The following is a 12,582-nucleotide window of genomic DNA, read 5'->3' as shown; positions in this document are numbered from 1 at the left end:
TAGCTTCAAAAGATTTATTTTCAGTCCTTGAAGTAGACTGGTGCTGCTTTTGCTCATAATTTTTCTCTCTGTTACAGTTTTGGTTTTCACACAAACAGTAGTGAGAATGTTTTTGTTGGTTTTTTAAATTATTTAAAAGTGCAGCCTTTGGCAGGAACAATCAGCCTAGTAGAGTTAATCATCTGTATTTCCTTTAAAAAATGTACTTACTAAACCATGATTTAAAAAAGTTAAAAGCTGTCAAGAACATTTAAGAAAAGAAGAGGGCAAGGCCAAAGAGCAAACACCTGAATTCCAGAAATTGTGTATGGAACAAGAATCACCACAGTACCCAGAGCATGGCTAGCACAGTCCCAGCTCATATTCCATACTTACAGCCCTTCTTATTTTGCAGATTTGAGAGCTTATCCATCAGGGAAATGGATAGTCCCAAGGGACTAGGCTGAAACACATACAGGGAGGTTTGCAAAAATCAGAGGGACAGAGCAGCTGCCCAAGGACAGATCCTCATCTGCAACTGCTCTGGCCAGGCTCAGTTTTCCTTTCACCTGGAGGTTTCACTTGCCCCAGGAATCCTGTGGGGCTGCAAAGGCATCACAGCTTGTTTCTGGACTCCATGGATGAGACAGACAACCACCTGCCCAGAGGTTACACTCCTCGTCGGGCCCAAGTGGTGATTTATCAGGAAGGGGGTCCCCAAGGTGGCATTAACCATCCTCACTTGCAGTGGCTGGTGTTGGACCCTGAGATCTGCCCGCAGGATGAGCCCCCGGAGCAGACAGAAACTGTCCCCACCCCAACAGGCTGTGCAGGCAGATCTCTGTGTCCAAGCACATTCCCCATAGGATCAGACAGATGTGGGAGGCCGATTTGAATTTTGGGGAGGTCAGGAGGGGAAGAACTAAGTCCAAAGTAGGAACAGGAGGATGGAGCAGAGAAGGCACTTATTTCTTTACACCCATGAAGCCGCTCTCAGGGGCTTTGTCCGTGTCTGGCAGCAAGGACCATTAGGAACCTGTCATGACAAGCACAGCTCTGAATCCATAGGCTGGGAACAAAGTAGCTCCTCGTCTGAGAAATGCAGGAAGGGCAGAGGAAAGAGTAAAATCACAGGATATTTTTTGTTCTTTTTGGTCTCACATAACACTTGGTGCTACGGCTTCTGTCTAACAGATCAAGTTGGCTAAGGGATGCAGCAGAAAGACACGAGCTGGGGGTCTCCAGCTTCCCTTGCTGTTCCTCTAAGGCAGGTTAGTTGAAAACTAGGACTGTCCACAGCAAAGAGTAACAAAGCACAGGTAACCTCTGTTACAGACCAGCAAAGCAAACAGTGCCCATTTTACAGCCTGTCCTCTTCAAGGGAGGCTGGCTATGTCTCTCTCTGGAGGTGGACCAGAAGGTTTTCGGTTGCTTTCATTGGCTTTTCCTTCAAACATCATGACCCTGCAAAACACAACAGATATTGCCAATTAAAAAAAAAGCAAATGTATATTTATCCATCATTGGGGGTGGCATTCTCTGCTGAAAAAGAGCATCTGGCTCCCCTACAAAGAGCACTTAGGTAATTAACAATGCAGGGAAAGCCAACAGAGGGCAGTGCTACCAGGCTGGCTTTTCCAGCAGCTACCAGGAGTGGGTTCCCAAAGTCTCTGCCGGTTTTCCTCTCAGAGCCCAGAGGATTAGCACATTTTATTTAGACAGCCACTTCCGAAATCCCCTGGGCACACACTGCATGCCAAGTGCTCCTGCTGTGTAAAAGCAAATACCACTCCTGGCCCACCTTGCACATAACCGCACAACAGAACATTCAGAAGCCAACACCGAGCAAGGAACAGCAATTACAGCCAGGGGAGAGAGCAAAAACAAGGAGCAAGGCACTGGCTGTAGGAATCTCAAGCATTTTGTAACCACTAGCACTGTCTTCCTCCCTGAGGACTGCAGCTACGCTGGGAATGCCAGCTGCCTCGATGGATCAAAGGGCTGTACTGCTCTTAGGACGAGTTTTACATTTCTGCTCCTGCTCTACAGGGTCCAACAGACAATGGGGTGTCTGTTAGCAAGAGAAGGGACCTGTTTGTGAAAGCTGCTGCAGTTGGGAGGAGGGATGGGAGATACAGGACACGCTGCAGGCTCTGTCTATTTCTGTGGAGAAAAAGGAGGAGCAGGGATGTCAGAAGTCTGTGTCTGCTTGGAAGAGGAGCATCACGACAGAGACACAGCACACAGTGGGGAGAATCTGCCAGCAAACATGTCCCAGCTTAGAGAAACCACGTAAGAGGTGGGTGCAAGATTCTTCCTCCCAACCTGCCCGGAAAGCTGGCTGTGTTTCTAAAGCTGCCTTCAAAAAGGGGTAAGGAGGATGGAGAGGATCAGCTCCTATTCATGGCAGTTTCAGATACAAAAGCAGGGCCAGCCTTTGAGCTGTGAAAGGAAATGCCAGGCTTCAATGGGATGGAGATGGAGCCAAGCAAGTGTTTGGAAGCCATTTGTTAGAGCAGCACTTTCAGAGCCCTGTTGAGAGGGCAGAGGGGGCCATGGGAGGCTAGTGCTGGCAGCCTGTATCACAGAAAACCTCTCCCAGCACGAGCCAGCTGTTTTAACCATGTGCCCCATCTCCATCTACTCCCCATCCCTCCAAGATCAGACAGGGATGGAGCATCCTGCGGGATACAGGAGCCAGCACTACTGGTGCTGGCAGGACCATCATTCACTGAAGTCCTGCCACCATCCAGGGGAAGTCTGCGTCCCCAAAGCCAGCAGGATCCTCAGAGAAGAGATGGGAAGAAGTCCTGCAGTGCTGAATGCCTGCACACCCTCGGGAAGGGAGGGGAATGGCTCCCATGGAGCACGTGGGAGGAAGCCTGGTGCTAACACACAGCAGGCAGCTCTGCTGGGAGCACTCGCCACTGCTCAGCCTCACCACGGGCTTGTACACCCTCCATGGCACCCTGCAGACTCCCCTGCACAAGGATCCTCATCTCCCTCCATGAACACTGAGTGTGCACAGCTCCAGCTCCACCAGACAGAACAGCCTGTGCTTCCCAGCTTCCCCCCAGAGCAGCTCAGGTGCTGCTGCTCTCCCTGGCTCCAGCCCAGGACACTCACAGTTTGAGCACAGCAGAGCGTTTCCCAAGCATCAAGTTGACAAAGTCCTGGTAGGAGATGGTGTCGCTGACCCCTCCAGTCACCTCAGAGATCATCCTCTTCAGCTCTAGGTGGGTCTTCGGAGCCCCCAGCTTCTCCATCATCCTTTTGACAGACATCAAATCTGCAAGAGCAATCACTGCTGTCAAGGGGTGATCCCACTGAGCACAGAGCAACCCTAGGGACAGAGCCAGGAGTTCCCACCTGGGACCGCCTCACCCTGTGACTGACAGCATTAAGCTGTTGCCAAAAGCCACAAGAAGCCTTCCAGCACAGCTCACTGCCACTCTGCCCAGTACAGAGCATCACTTCCCAGTTGTGCAGCTCAAGATAAAAGTACCACACACTCAGAGAAGAGGGACAACTCCAAGTGCTCCAGAGACACGTGGGGACAGTGCTCTCTAGCTCGGATTGTGGTGCCAAGAATCACAAGGATGGGGAGGAGGGAAGCAACACTGGGGTTAAAGCTGGAGACAAACAAGCTGTGGGGAGCAGACGCCCCTGGCCATCGCCACAGGCCATTTCCTCCCATTGCACTGCTGCCTGCTGAGACCTGCGGGCCCCTTCCCTCCCGGAAGCCCTGAGTCAGGCCTCTCCAGCTCCACACGGGCTTCACTTCAGCTGGAAGACTTGTGGAGGAGGGGAACGAGGCAGCTGCCTCCTGGAAGGGCACAGTGCACAAGTGATTACACTTCAGTGTCAGCTCCAGGCCTGCAGGAGGCTGGAACTTTATGTAACTGGTGCTTTCTGAGCCCAAAGCAGGGCTGCTCAGCTGAGCCAGACTCACACCCAAGTCCTTTGCTTCCCTCTGCTCCCTTCCTTGCAAAGCAAAGAGTTTCTCTGCACCAGAAGTGCTCATGGATTTATACAGCTCCTGCCTCAAGCCAGGCAAGCCCTAGGATTGTCCAAGTCCTGCAGCTTCCCAGCTCTGAATTCCCAGCTTTGCAGCAGAGGATTGAGAAGAAGGCCTCAGTGGAGAAAAAGGGAGAAGAAAAAAAAGGATTTAGAGCAGAAAGAAGTGGAGGAGATCAACAGAACTTCAGGAGAAAAGCACTGAGAAGAGCTTAGATCTTGAAATAGGCAAAGAGAGACTGAGGAAGCTGAGGGGCAGAGGCTGGAGAGCCAAGGAAGCCCCGGGCTGGCAATCAAGATCCAAGCAAGGCTGGACACAGGAAAAGCCCACAAGTTTTCCTCCTCAACACCATGATGCAGAAGGAAGCAGCAGATTCAGCAGCAGACAGGCTGTGGCTCTTCCAGCCCAGCATCCCTCAGAATCACTCACCAATTTCTCCTTGGTTGTTCAGGTCAAACTCCATGTATTTCTCTGGAAGAGACACAGAATTAAGTTAGCAGGACTCTAGAGCAGGGGGGTGTGCAGGGCTTTGGAGCACTGCCTGCTTACAGCCCTGAATTAAAGCATTTGGTGATAAGATTGAAATACTGCTGAATGCAAAGTTCAGAGGGGGAGACCATCTCAAGGCCTGGTTTTAGCACCCTTATCTCAACTCTAGGGCTCTAGAGTTAAGTTCTCTGTAATTGTGGCTGCTTTTCATTTAAGCTGAAGGAAAACACCGGCATGAGAACAAGGTATCAGCTGGCTATGAACAGCGTTAAAAGGTTTCCAGCCAGAAAAACAAAGCTCTGGAACAGGCTCCCAGAAGGAGTAGCAAGGAAAACAAACCCCTGAGCACTCCCGAGATGAAGCTTGATCAGATTAGAAGGGGGATTAAATGACGCAGTTGCCTGCAGTAATGAGGGGCAGACTCCACAGTGCTCCCGTCACTGTGCTCCCTCCCAGAGCAGCACCTGCCAGCAGAGATGCTCAAGGACCACATCAAGAGGCTGAAGCCAAGAACATGCCTGGGCACAGTGATGCTGGAGCAGGTTGTTTGCCCTTCCAGCCTGCTGTCAAACACTGCTGACTTGAGCAACTCCGGCATTGCCAGAGAGAGGCAGAGCCTGCTCCAGAAGGTCTGGTTAGCTTTGCAGGACAAAAACTTGCATGCTGTAACAGGCAGAGCACTGATTTGAGTTAGAAAATTCAGGAATTCAGTCCTGTGCAGCTTCTGCCCTTTGAAGTGGCACACCTGAGCTTCCTACACACCCCCCACCCGTTGATAGCTGTTCCCCATTTAGACTTTAAGCTCTTCAGGCAAGGATTTGTCTGTCTTGCAGACCATACAGCTCCCAGCACCACAGGGCGCCCCCATCACCTCAGCTCTACTAAATGGAAAGAGCAAGATGCCTGCTGGCACCATCCATCCATGCTGAGCTGGAGAAATCACCCTGCAGTGAGCACTCACTCCCCACAATGGCCTTGGAGGACTCAAATTAACCAAGCCCTTCCAGGCTGCTCCTTTGCCCCAGGAAGGAAAATGGAAAAGACCTTTTGCCTCTGCCCCAGGGACACCAACAGGCATATGAGCATGAACACAGAAGTGGCAGGCTGATTTAAGGAGCCAAAGGAAAGAGTGGCTATTTCATACAATGGAGTCTTCCCAGGACTTGTGCTTCCAAAGGAAATTTGTTGGGTTAACTGGACTGATGGGCAGGAGGCAAAGGAATGGCAGAGGCTTGGCATGTCTTCACCTGGGTCTCAGCCCATGGATTCCTGCTGCCATGAGCTGACCAGGACAGAATATCATGGACAGGAAGTACCATGTACAAACCAAAGCTATTCATGCTTCAGGCTGGAACAAATGTCTCCCATCAAGCAACCAATCCTAGAAGAAATCAGGGCTGTAACACACATGTTTAGGGGCCAGAGTGATACTTGATGTGGGACTGCCTCACCAGAATGACCTTGTGCATTTTAACTGCCACCTCCCTCACCAGGGTCAGGCACCTCTGCATATGCCTGGGGCACAAACCCTGCTCTGCCATGTCCATGCCCAGCCCATGTTTTCTTTTCTTCTGAGCTGACACTTAGCCAACATTGCAGAGAACAGAGGCAGCTTGGCAGCTTTACATCAGCCTCAGCTCACACATTCACATTTCCCTCCCACCCCAGCAGCAGGGATATAGTGGGGCAAAACCCATGCACGGTCCCTCCCTCACAAATACATTTACACAAACACTGCATGAGGGCTCCATCTTTGCCTCCCCCAGGCTGGGAGGAGGAAGTGGGAAGGACAGCAGAGAAGAAATATTCCCCCCATCACCACACAATGACCTGATTGTTGGGGGAGCTGGAGGAGGCCTTGGAGAGAGGGACAGGCCACGGAGACAAACTCACGAGGCAGCAGGAAGAGATGCCAAAGGCTCTCGTTACAGGGAATTCTGCGCCTGTGACCTACAGTTGCAATGTTTGAAGAGCCCCAATTGTGATGGGAAAAAATAATGCGGGGCTGCAGCCAAAAGCCAAAGCTACACAAAAGGCAACACAAAGAGATCGGGGAGCACAGGAGGCTCCTCTGTGCCCAGCAGTGTAAGGGATCGCAAAACGCCAGCCAGCTTCTTCCTTGCTGGATTGCAAAGCCAAAATTCAAAGGGAAATAGCAGACAATGTCTGAAATGGAAGCAAGGTCAGGTTTTATTTGGTTAGAGCCAGGCTGAGCACAAGCCTCGAGGCAGTGTGACGCAGGCATGTTTTCCCAACTGCCTGCAGCCACTGCTTGGAAAGAAAGTGGGTACACCAGAATAACCCTGCCAGATCTTGTCCTCTAACCAGTCTGGGGACAAGCTCCAGAGGACTCCAGGCTTTTGAGCTGTTTCTCTATCCCCTGTCCCAGCAAAAGGCCCAGACCTAAGCCCTGGATCTGCTGACCCACTGGAGTCAGGCTTTGGCAAGAACTAGACATATCAGTGCTGTGTTCCCTCTGCTGTCAAGGGGCTGGGAAAGAACTGAAACTTTTGGAGAGAGGAAGTCCCCAACTCCTCCAGAAAGCAGCTGACACTTCTGCTTTGCGGAATGAGGGCCTCCTACTTCTTGGAAAAATAAAATAAAATAGAGTCCAGCTATTGCATGGTCCATTACACCAGTTAACTTGCTGGGTAACTAGACAGAAACCATCCTCCTTTGCTGCTCCCCAGGGTTTTGCCCTCACAGCAGGTTTTGTAGTAACAGCAGCTGCCAGGCAGGATGTCTGTAGGGTGACAAGTCCCTGCCCTGCAAGCAGGAGAAGCACAAAGGCTTGTGTGGAAAACACCTCTCCAGAGAGTTTCACTAAGTCCCACAAGCAAGGGGGTAGGCATCCATCCCAGCTCAGTCACTTGTATTTGGCAGAGAATCTCAGGCTGGTGAGATCCAAGTGCTGAGGAAAATAAGCTGGTTCAGAGCAAACAGTAAGGCTCAAAGGACAGGGCGACCCTCCAGTTCTCACCTTTGAACACTGCCAACTTCTCCTCCAGGTCTTTTTCATTACTGAACTTTGGGTCACAGAGAAACTCCTAAAACAGAAAAAAAAATATATCCTCAAGGTTAAAGATGCAAAGGAAAACACCCTAGAGGGCACCTGCAAAGGCAGCATTAGCCAGAAGACTCACACAATTCCCAGAGAATCACAGCTGAGCAACAGCACCAGGAGACTTGAAAATGGCCTGAATCCCTCCACACCTTGTCATTAACATTCCAGTGCAAGGGGAATCCCTCTGATATCTCAGATTTCTCACTGGCAGATTGAGGGAGGACTGGACCCCACCTACCTTTGGAATAACTGCATGAAAGCCCCTGTTCTTGCTCACCCAGGGTTTCCACTCCCCACATCTCATGCTAAGCACACTTAGCATGTGGATTGGGCACTTATTTCCAGCAAGGGCTCCTAGTCCTTGCAAAAAGCACTCTTATCTCAGATTTCAAACTCTTAGATAAACTCAGAGGGGTTGCAAATAGAGCAGGCAAAGTTTGCAGAATGTCATATGCCCAAGACAACAGGTATTTTGGGCTTAGGAACTCTTATACCAAATATCCATTTTCCCCCCTCTACCCTGCTCAGGCTGGAGAGGAAGCCCTGAATCTCTTCTGGTCACTTGTCCCTAGCCCCACCTCAAAAACCTTCAGATACCCAAGAGAACAGACCACAACATGCACATGCCCTGCCAGCAGCACTCCCCACAGCTGTGAGCAGCAGGGCCTCGCTCCTGTCCCTGCCCTCCCACACCGCCCAGCTCCAGCCCAGCACAGCTTCAGGACTCGATCTGTGTTCTGCACAACACCACATTCTTCAGTGCAGAAATCATTAACATCTGCACAGTTTATGCATGGCCTGTCCAGGACAAACCCCTCGAGGGGTTAGTGGATGGAGGGCTGAGGCTGTTCCCTGCTCTGGGAATGTGTTCCTCACCACTGCTCCCCATGCTCATGGGGAAGGCAGGAATGGGTCACCAAGAGCTTTGTGTGCTGATCACTGTTGGCCATCCTAATCATGCTCCTGTGCTCTGGATCCCACACACCTGGAGCTCTCCCTCCTTCCTCACTAGGACAGGGGAGCTTGGACTGCTCAGGGAATCCTCAAACCTACACTGCCATGGCAAGTCTTTTCCCTGCAGCTGAACTAGGGCTTTGTAGGAAGTCCACTAGGACAGAAGTGACTGCCACCCCCTCCTCCCACCCCAGAAACTCCAGATGGGACACCAGAGATCATGGCCACAAAACCAGTGTGACACTGGCTTCCCTCATCACCATGGTCACCAACTCAAATGGAGAGCTGTGTGTGGTGAAAAATATTTCCAGTTCCTTCTTTTGCTCTCCTTTGCAAACTCAGTTTCATTTAGCTCAGTTATTTCTACCCAGGGGTATCATTTACCAGCCCAACACAAAGGGCCCAATTCAGCTTCGAGACCTGGGCCCAGGCAGCAGCAGGAGTCACCAGAGACCAGAGTAGTGTTACCTGCTGCCATCACCACTGAACAGCCTCTGCAGAAGGCAAACATCACTGAAAGCCAAAACAGGGCCAAAACGCCTCCTGGCCACTAGGTCACAGCTTCATTCCTGCCCTGCGGGAGCAGCAAGCAGCTTCCACCTCCCAGCAGGACAGGGGATGTGAGGGCAGAGCACAGCATCTCTCTGGGAGCAAGAAGCAGCACAGAAATGGTGAACACTGAAGGGAATGCATCCATTCCTGATGGCTGAGGGACACATGCCCAGGAGGCCACCAGCCCCTGGCAGTGTGACACAAGAGCAGCACAGGTGACACTGCACACAGGATTAGGACTGTAGGGAGGCTGGAGAGGCCACCAGCACCTCAGCTCTGCTCCAGGTGCAAGGAAGCAACAAGGGGCTGTATTTGAAAGGCATTCCACTCTCCACATTGTGTGTGAGCTGGGCTGTGACTGTGATAAGGAAAACACTCACAATGGCACACAGGAATTCAGTCCCCAGGGCCCGTGACTCAAACTCAAACTAAGAGTGGCTGAAAGTTCCTCCTAGAGCCTGACTGAAGTTACTGAAGTTCCTCCTAGAGCCCTTTGCTAAAGTTCCCATTTTAAGGAGCATGTTCTATTAATAAGAACTGCTTTAAAAGCCTCTCCCCCGCTCCTGCCCTGAACAGCCTTTCTTGAGCTGTTGAGAGACTTTTCTAAGCCAATAAACTCAGTCAGACAAGTCCCAGTTACCTGCAACACAACCTGAGCAAAGCCACATCGATCCTTGCTCCTCAAAAAGGTGACTCCAACTGGCAGGCCAAGCTCTCACAGGGATGTTTAAGTGCTGAATGCCAGCCACCCTGCCTGCAGGGGCTGGGAAGGGCTGAGGGATGCTCATGCCTGCCCTTGATGGGAGAAGCAGGCACCTGCTCTCTAAAAGGCTGAATTCCTTCCCTGCAGCCCAGAGCATTAGAAGGTAAAACAAGGTTGAAACTAATCTGTGCTGGATTAGACCTGCCACCTTGATGCACGAGGCTGGACAATGTGATTGCATTGCCTGAAAAGAGGGGGAAAACCAAGAGGGGAGCCCAGAAGAGTGGTCCAGGCTGGAAGAGAGAAGTCAGCACTAGGACTGGGCTATCCTTCAGCAGCACATGTGCACTCAGCCTACTGCCTGCCAGACCCATGTCCCAGAGAGAGCTCTGGGGTAGAAACCAGCCAGGAAAACAGAGCTGGAGGGAGCTAAGTGTTAGGATGAGACAATGAGATTAAGCCTGATAGGAATTTGGCCTGATAGGTTTTATTAGGAGCACTTGACTGTTTTACAGCCTTAGGGCTCTTCAGTGCTGGGGAAACCCCCTCCCTGGCTCCAGCCACAGTATCAGCCCAAGTTTCTGTATCAGCTGTTTGTCAGGGAGGTGTGAGGCTGTTTGCTGCACTCCCTCGTTGCCACACAGAGCTGGCAGAGCACAGCAGCGTGGGGGTTGCTGCCCAGAGCACAGTGGCTTCTGAGGATCCACGGGCATCTGCCACCCATGCTATCTGCAGCTTGGTTTTGAGCTGCTCAAACCCCATCTCATAGTGCTGAGCCAGCACACAGGGCAGCAAGGATGCAAACAAGCAGCTCTGTCAGAGGGAAGTCACATAGCTTGTTTCATTTTTGTCACCCAAACCTCAGCCAAAGAAAAGGCCAGAAGTGATGTCAGCTTAGGGGAGAGACAGGGAACCTGTCCCCTGCGTGGGAACAGCCCTGAGCCTCGGGACACAGCAGTGGCACACCCCCAGCACCCCAGCAAGCACAGCTTCCCAGACTCAGTCCTACAGCTCCCACCAGCTTAAGGATCATGTATCCACCTTGTGCCTGTGTGATGCTGGAGGCTGTGGAGAAGCTGAAGCTGCAGCAGTAGGTACAGCACAGTTCCTTGAGCCTCAGCCTAAGGGCCATCACCACCTTGGCTAGGGGATGTATGTTAGACCCAGCTACACACCTTGGTGTCTGCCTTCCAGCAGCAGGTTACAAAGGCTCCATTTTAACCAAGTGCTTTTATTATACACCTTATACCTGACATCTCTTTTTCTCCTCTTATTCCACAGCACATCCTAATTTCTAGTTAATTGAGTAATTTCTAATGACTTAATTCCCTCTCCAGTGACCTAAACTTCACCTCTACTGTCTCACTGGAGGAGCATATTGCTACTTTTCATAGCTTAGTCAATGTGAGAACAGGGTGAGCCCACCTCCTCTCTTGTACAGCGATTTGATTTCTGCACTTGAAACACCAAGGTGTCACTAACTAAAGGAGCACCTAAAAAGTGCTAGAAGTCCCAGCACTGTTTGCTTCGAGGTTAAAACCTTCTTTTCACCCTCAGAACTGCTCTTAGCTGGGAGGGATGCCAACAGAACTGCCCCTATAACCATGCCAAGCAAGGGACAGGGTAAGCCTGGAGCGTGGGGGAAAAGGACCTTGCCTGACCCTGGCATGAAGGGCACGAAGCCCAGTGCACTTTGCACTAATCCAGGAGGTTCCATTCCCCCTGCCCGAGGCTTGTGGGACGTCCAGCTATCCTGGGCAGCCCGTTCACCCGCTGTAAAGAAAAGCTAGGAAGGCTGGAGTCAGCTCTGAGCAGCAGAAACTTCTCATTCCGGGAAGAAAAAGTTGAAGCGCTCGATACAGCAGAGAGGAGGCTGAAATCCTCCAGGAGAACAATAGTCCCCATTCTTGCCGGAGCACGTTCCCAAAGGGAATTTCACAGCAGTCAGCCCCCGGGCGCCCACCAGCCCGCTCGGACCTGCCGATGTGCGATGCACGGGTTGCAAAGAGCCGCCTGAGAGGGCAATACCAGCGGATGGAGAGCGATCCCCGCAGAAACCCCGCTTCTCCCTGCGGCCGGATCCCCTCCCCAAAGGGCGTTGGGCAGAGGGGTCTCCAGCTCCTCCTGCACCCACCGCCCCCCTCCTCCTCTTCCTCCTGCCGCGCCGCCCTCGCCGCAGCCCCCTCCCCACTCCCCGCGGGGTCGGGTCGGGTCGGGTCGGGTCGGGAGGCGGCCCCAGCCCCACCTTGTTGATCTCGTCCAGCCGCCCGTCCTGCGGGGCTCTCCGCAGCCCCCCGCCGCTCGGCCGGCGCGGAGCCGCCATCGCACCGAGCCACCCGCGCCCGCCGCCGCCTTAAATAGGGGCGGGCAGGGCCGGGCCGGGCCCTCCGCCCCCCGCCCTTAACCCGTTCCCCGCCCCAGCGGGCGGTGGCGGAGCCCGCATCGCCCCGCACCGGGAGGGCAGCGCAGTACCCGGGCACGGGGGAGGCACCGCCGGCTCTGGGTTTCCCGCAGGAGGGAAGGCACCGGCTCCCTGTGCCCGCACCGCCCGCCGGGCGCGCCTCCGGGACACCGGGGATCGCTCCGGAGCTGCCCTGGGAGCGGCCTCGCCCCGCCGGTACCGGCGGCAGAGCCACAGGGGCGGGATGGTACAGCCGCCCTCCAGGCGATGGATTAACGCTGGAGTGCGAGCAGCGGGAGAAGGGATGGACCGAGGGACAGTCCTGGCCGAGGTGATGTCCCGGCCATGCGTGTCCCAGCCAGGGTCGCACGCCCCCACTGTGTCAGCCTGACACCTTATGTTAAAATCATGTACTAGCATGA

The 12,582-nt window shown here is 52.9% G+C and overlaps 1 protein-coding gene across 1 annotated transcript; it reads right to left on the bottom strand.

The window, feature by feature from the left end:
- On the bottom strand, positions 1-12,105 carry AIF1L (allograft inflammatory factor 1 like). The gene is made up of 5 exons (XM_066562859.1): positions 12,005-12,105; positions 7,467-7,533; positions 4,427-4,468; positions 3,106-3,268; positions 1-1,443 (listed from the first exon to the last, which is right to left on the bottom strand). The coding sequence occupies exons 1-5, from the start codon at positions 12,080-12,082 to the stop codon at positions 1,356-1,358; spliced, it is 438 nt and encodes a 145-aa protein (XP_066418956.1). The 5' UTR covers positions 12,083-12,105; the 3' UTR covers positions 1-1,355.
- Positions 12,106-12,582: the final 477 nt, after the last annotated feature.

Source organism: Molothrus aeneus, chromosome 19, assembly GCF_037042795.1.
Source record: "Molothrus aeneus isolate 106 chromosome 19, BPBGC_Maene_1.0, whole genome shotgun sequence".
In the NCBI taxonomy this organism is placed as follows: Eukaryota; Metazoa; Chordata; class Aves; order Passeriformes; family Icteridae; genus Molothrus; species Molothrus aeneus.
This window is presented reverse-complemented; position numbering and strand designations above follow the sequence as displayed.

Excerpts from the sequence above, each read along its gene's own strand:
- AIF1L (XM_066562859.1), bottom strand. The coding sequence starts at position 12,082 with ATGGCGGCTCCGCGCCGGCCGAGCGGCGGGGGGCTGCGGAGAGCCCCG. Across the intron at positions 3,269-4,426 it reads GAACAACCAAGGAGAAATTG|ATTTGATGTCTGTCAAAAGG; the intron begins GTGAGTGATTCT and ends TTGCTCTTGCAG. Across the intron at positions 1,444-3,105 it reads CGCTCTGCTGTGCTCAAACT|GGTCATGATGTTTGAAGGAA; the intron begins GTGAGTGTCCTG and ends TGTGTTTTGCAG.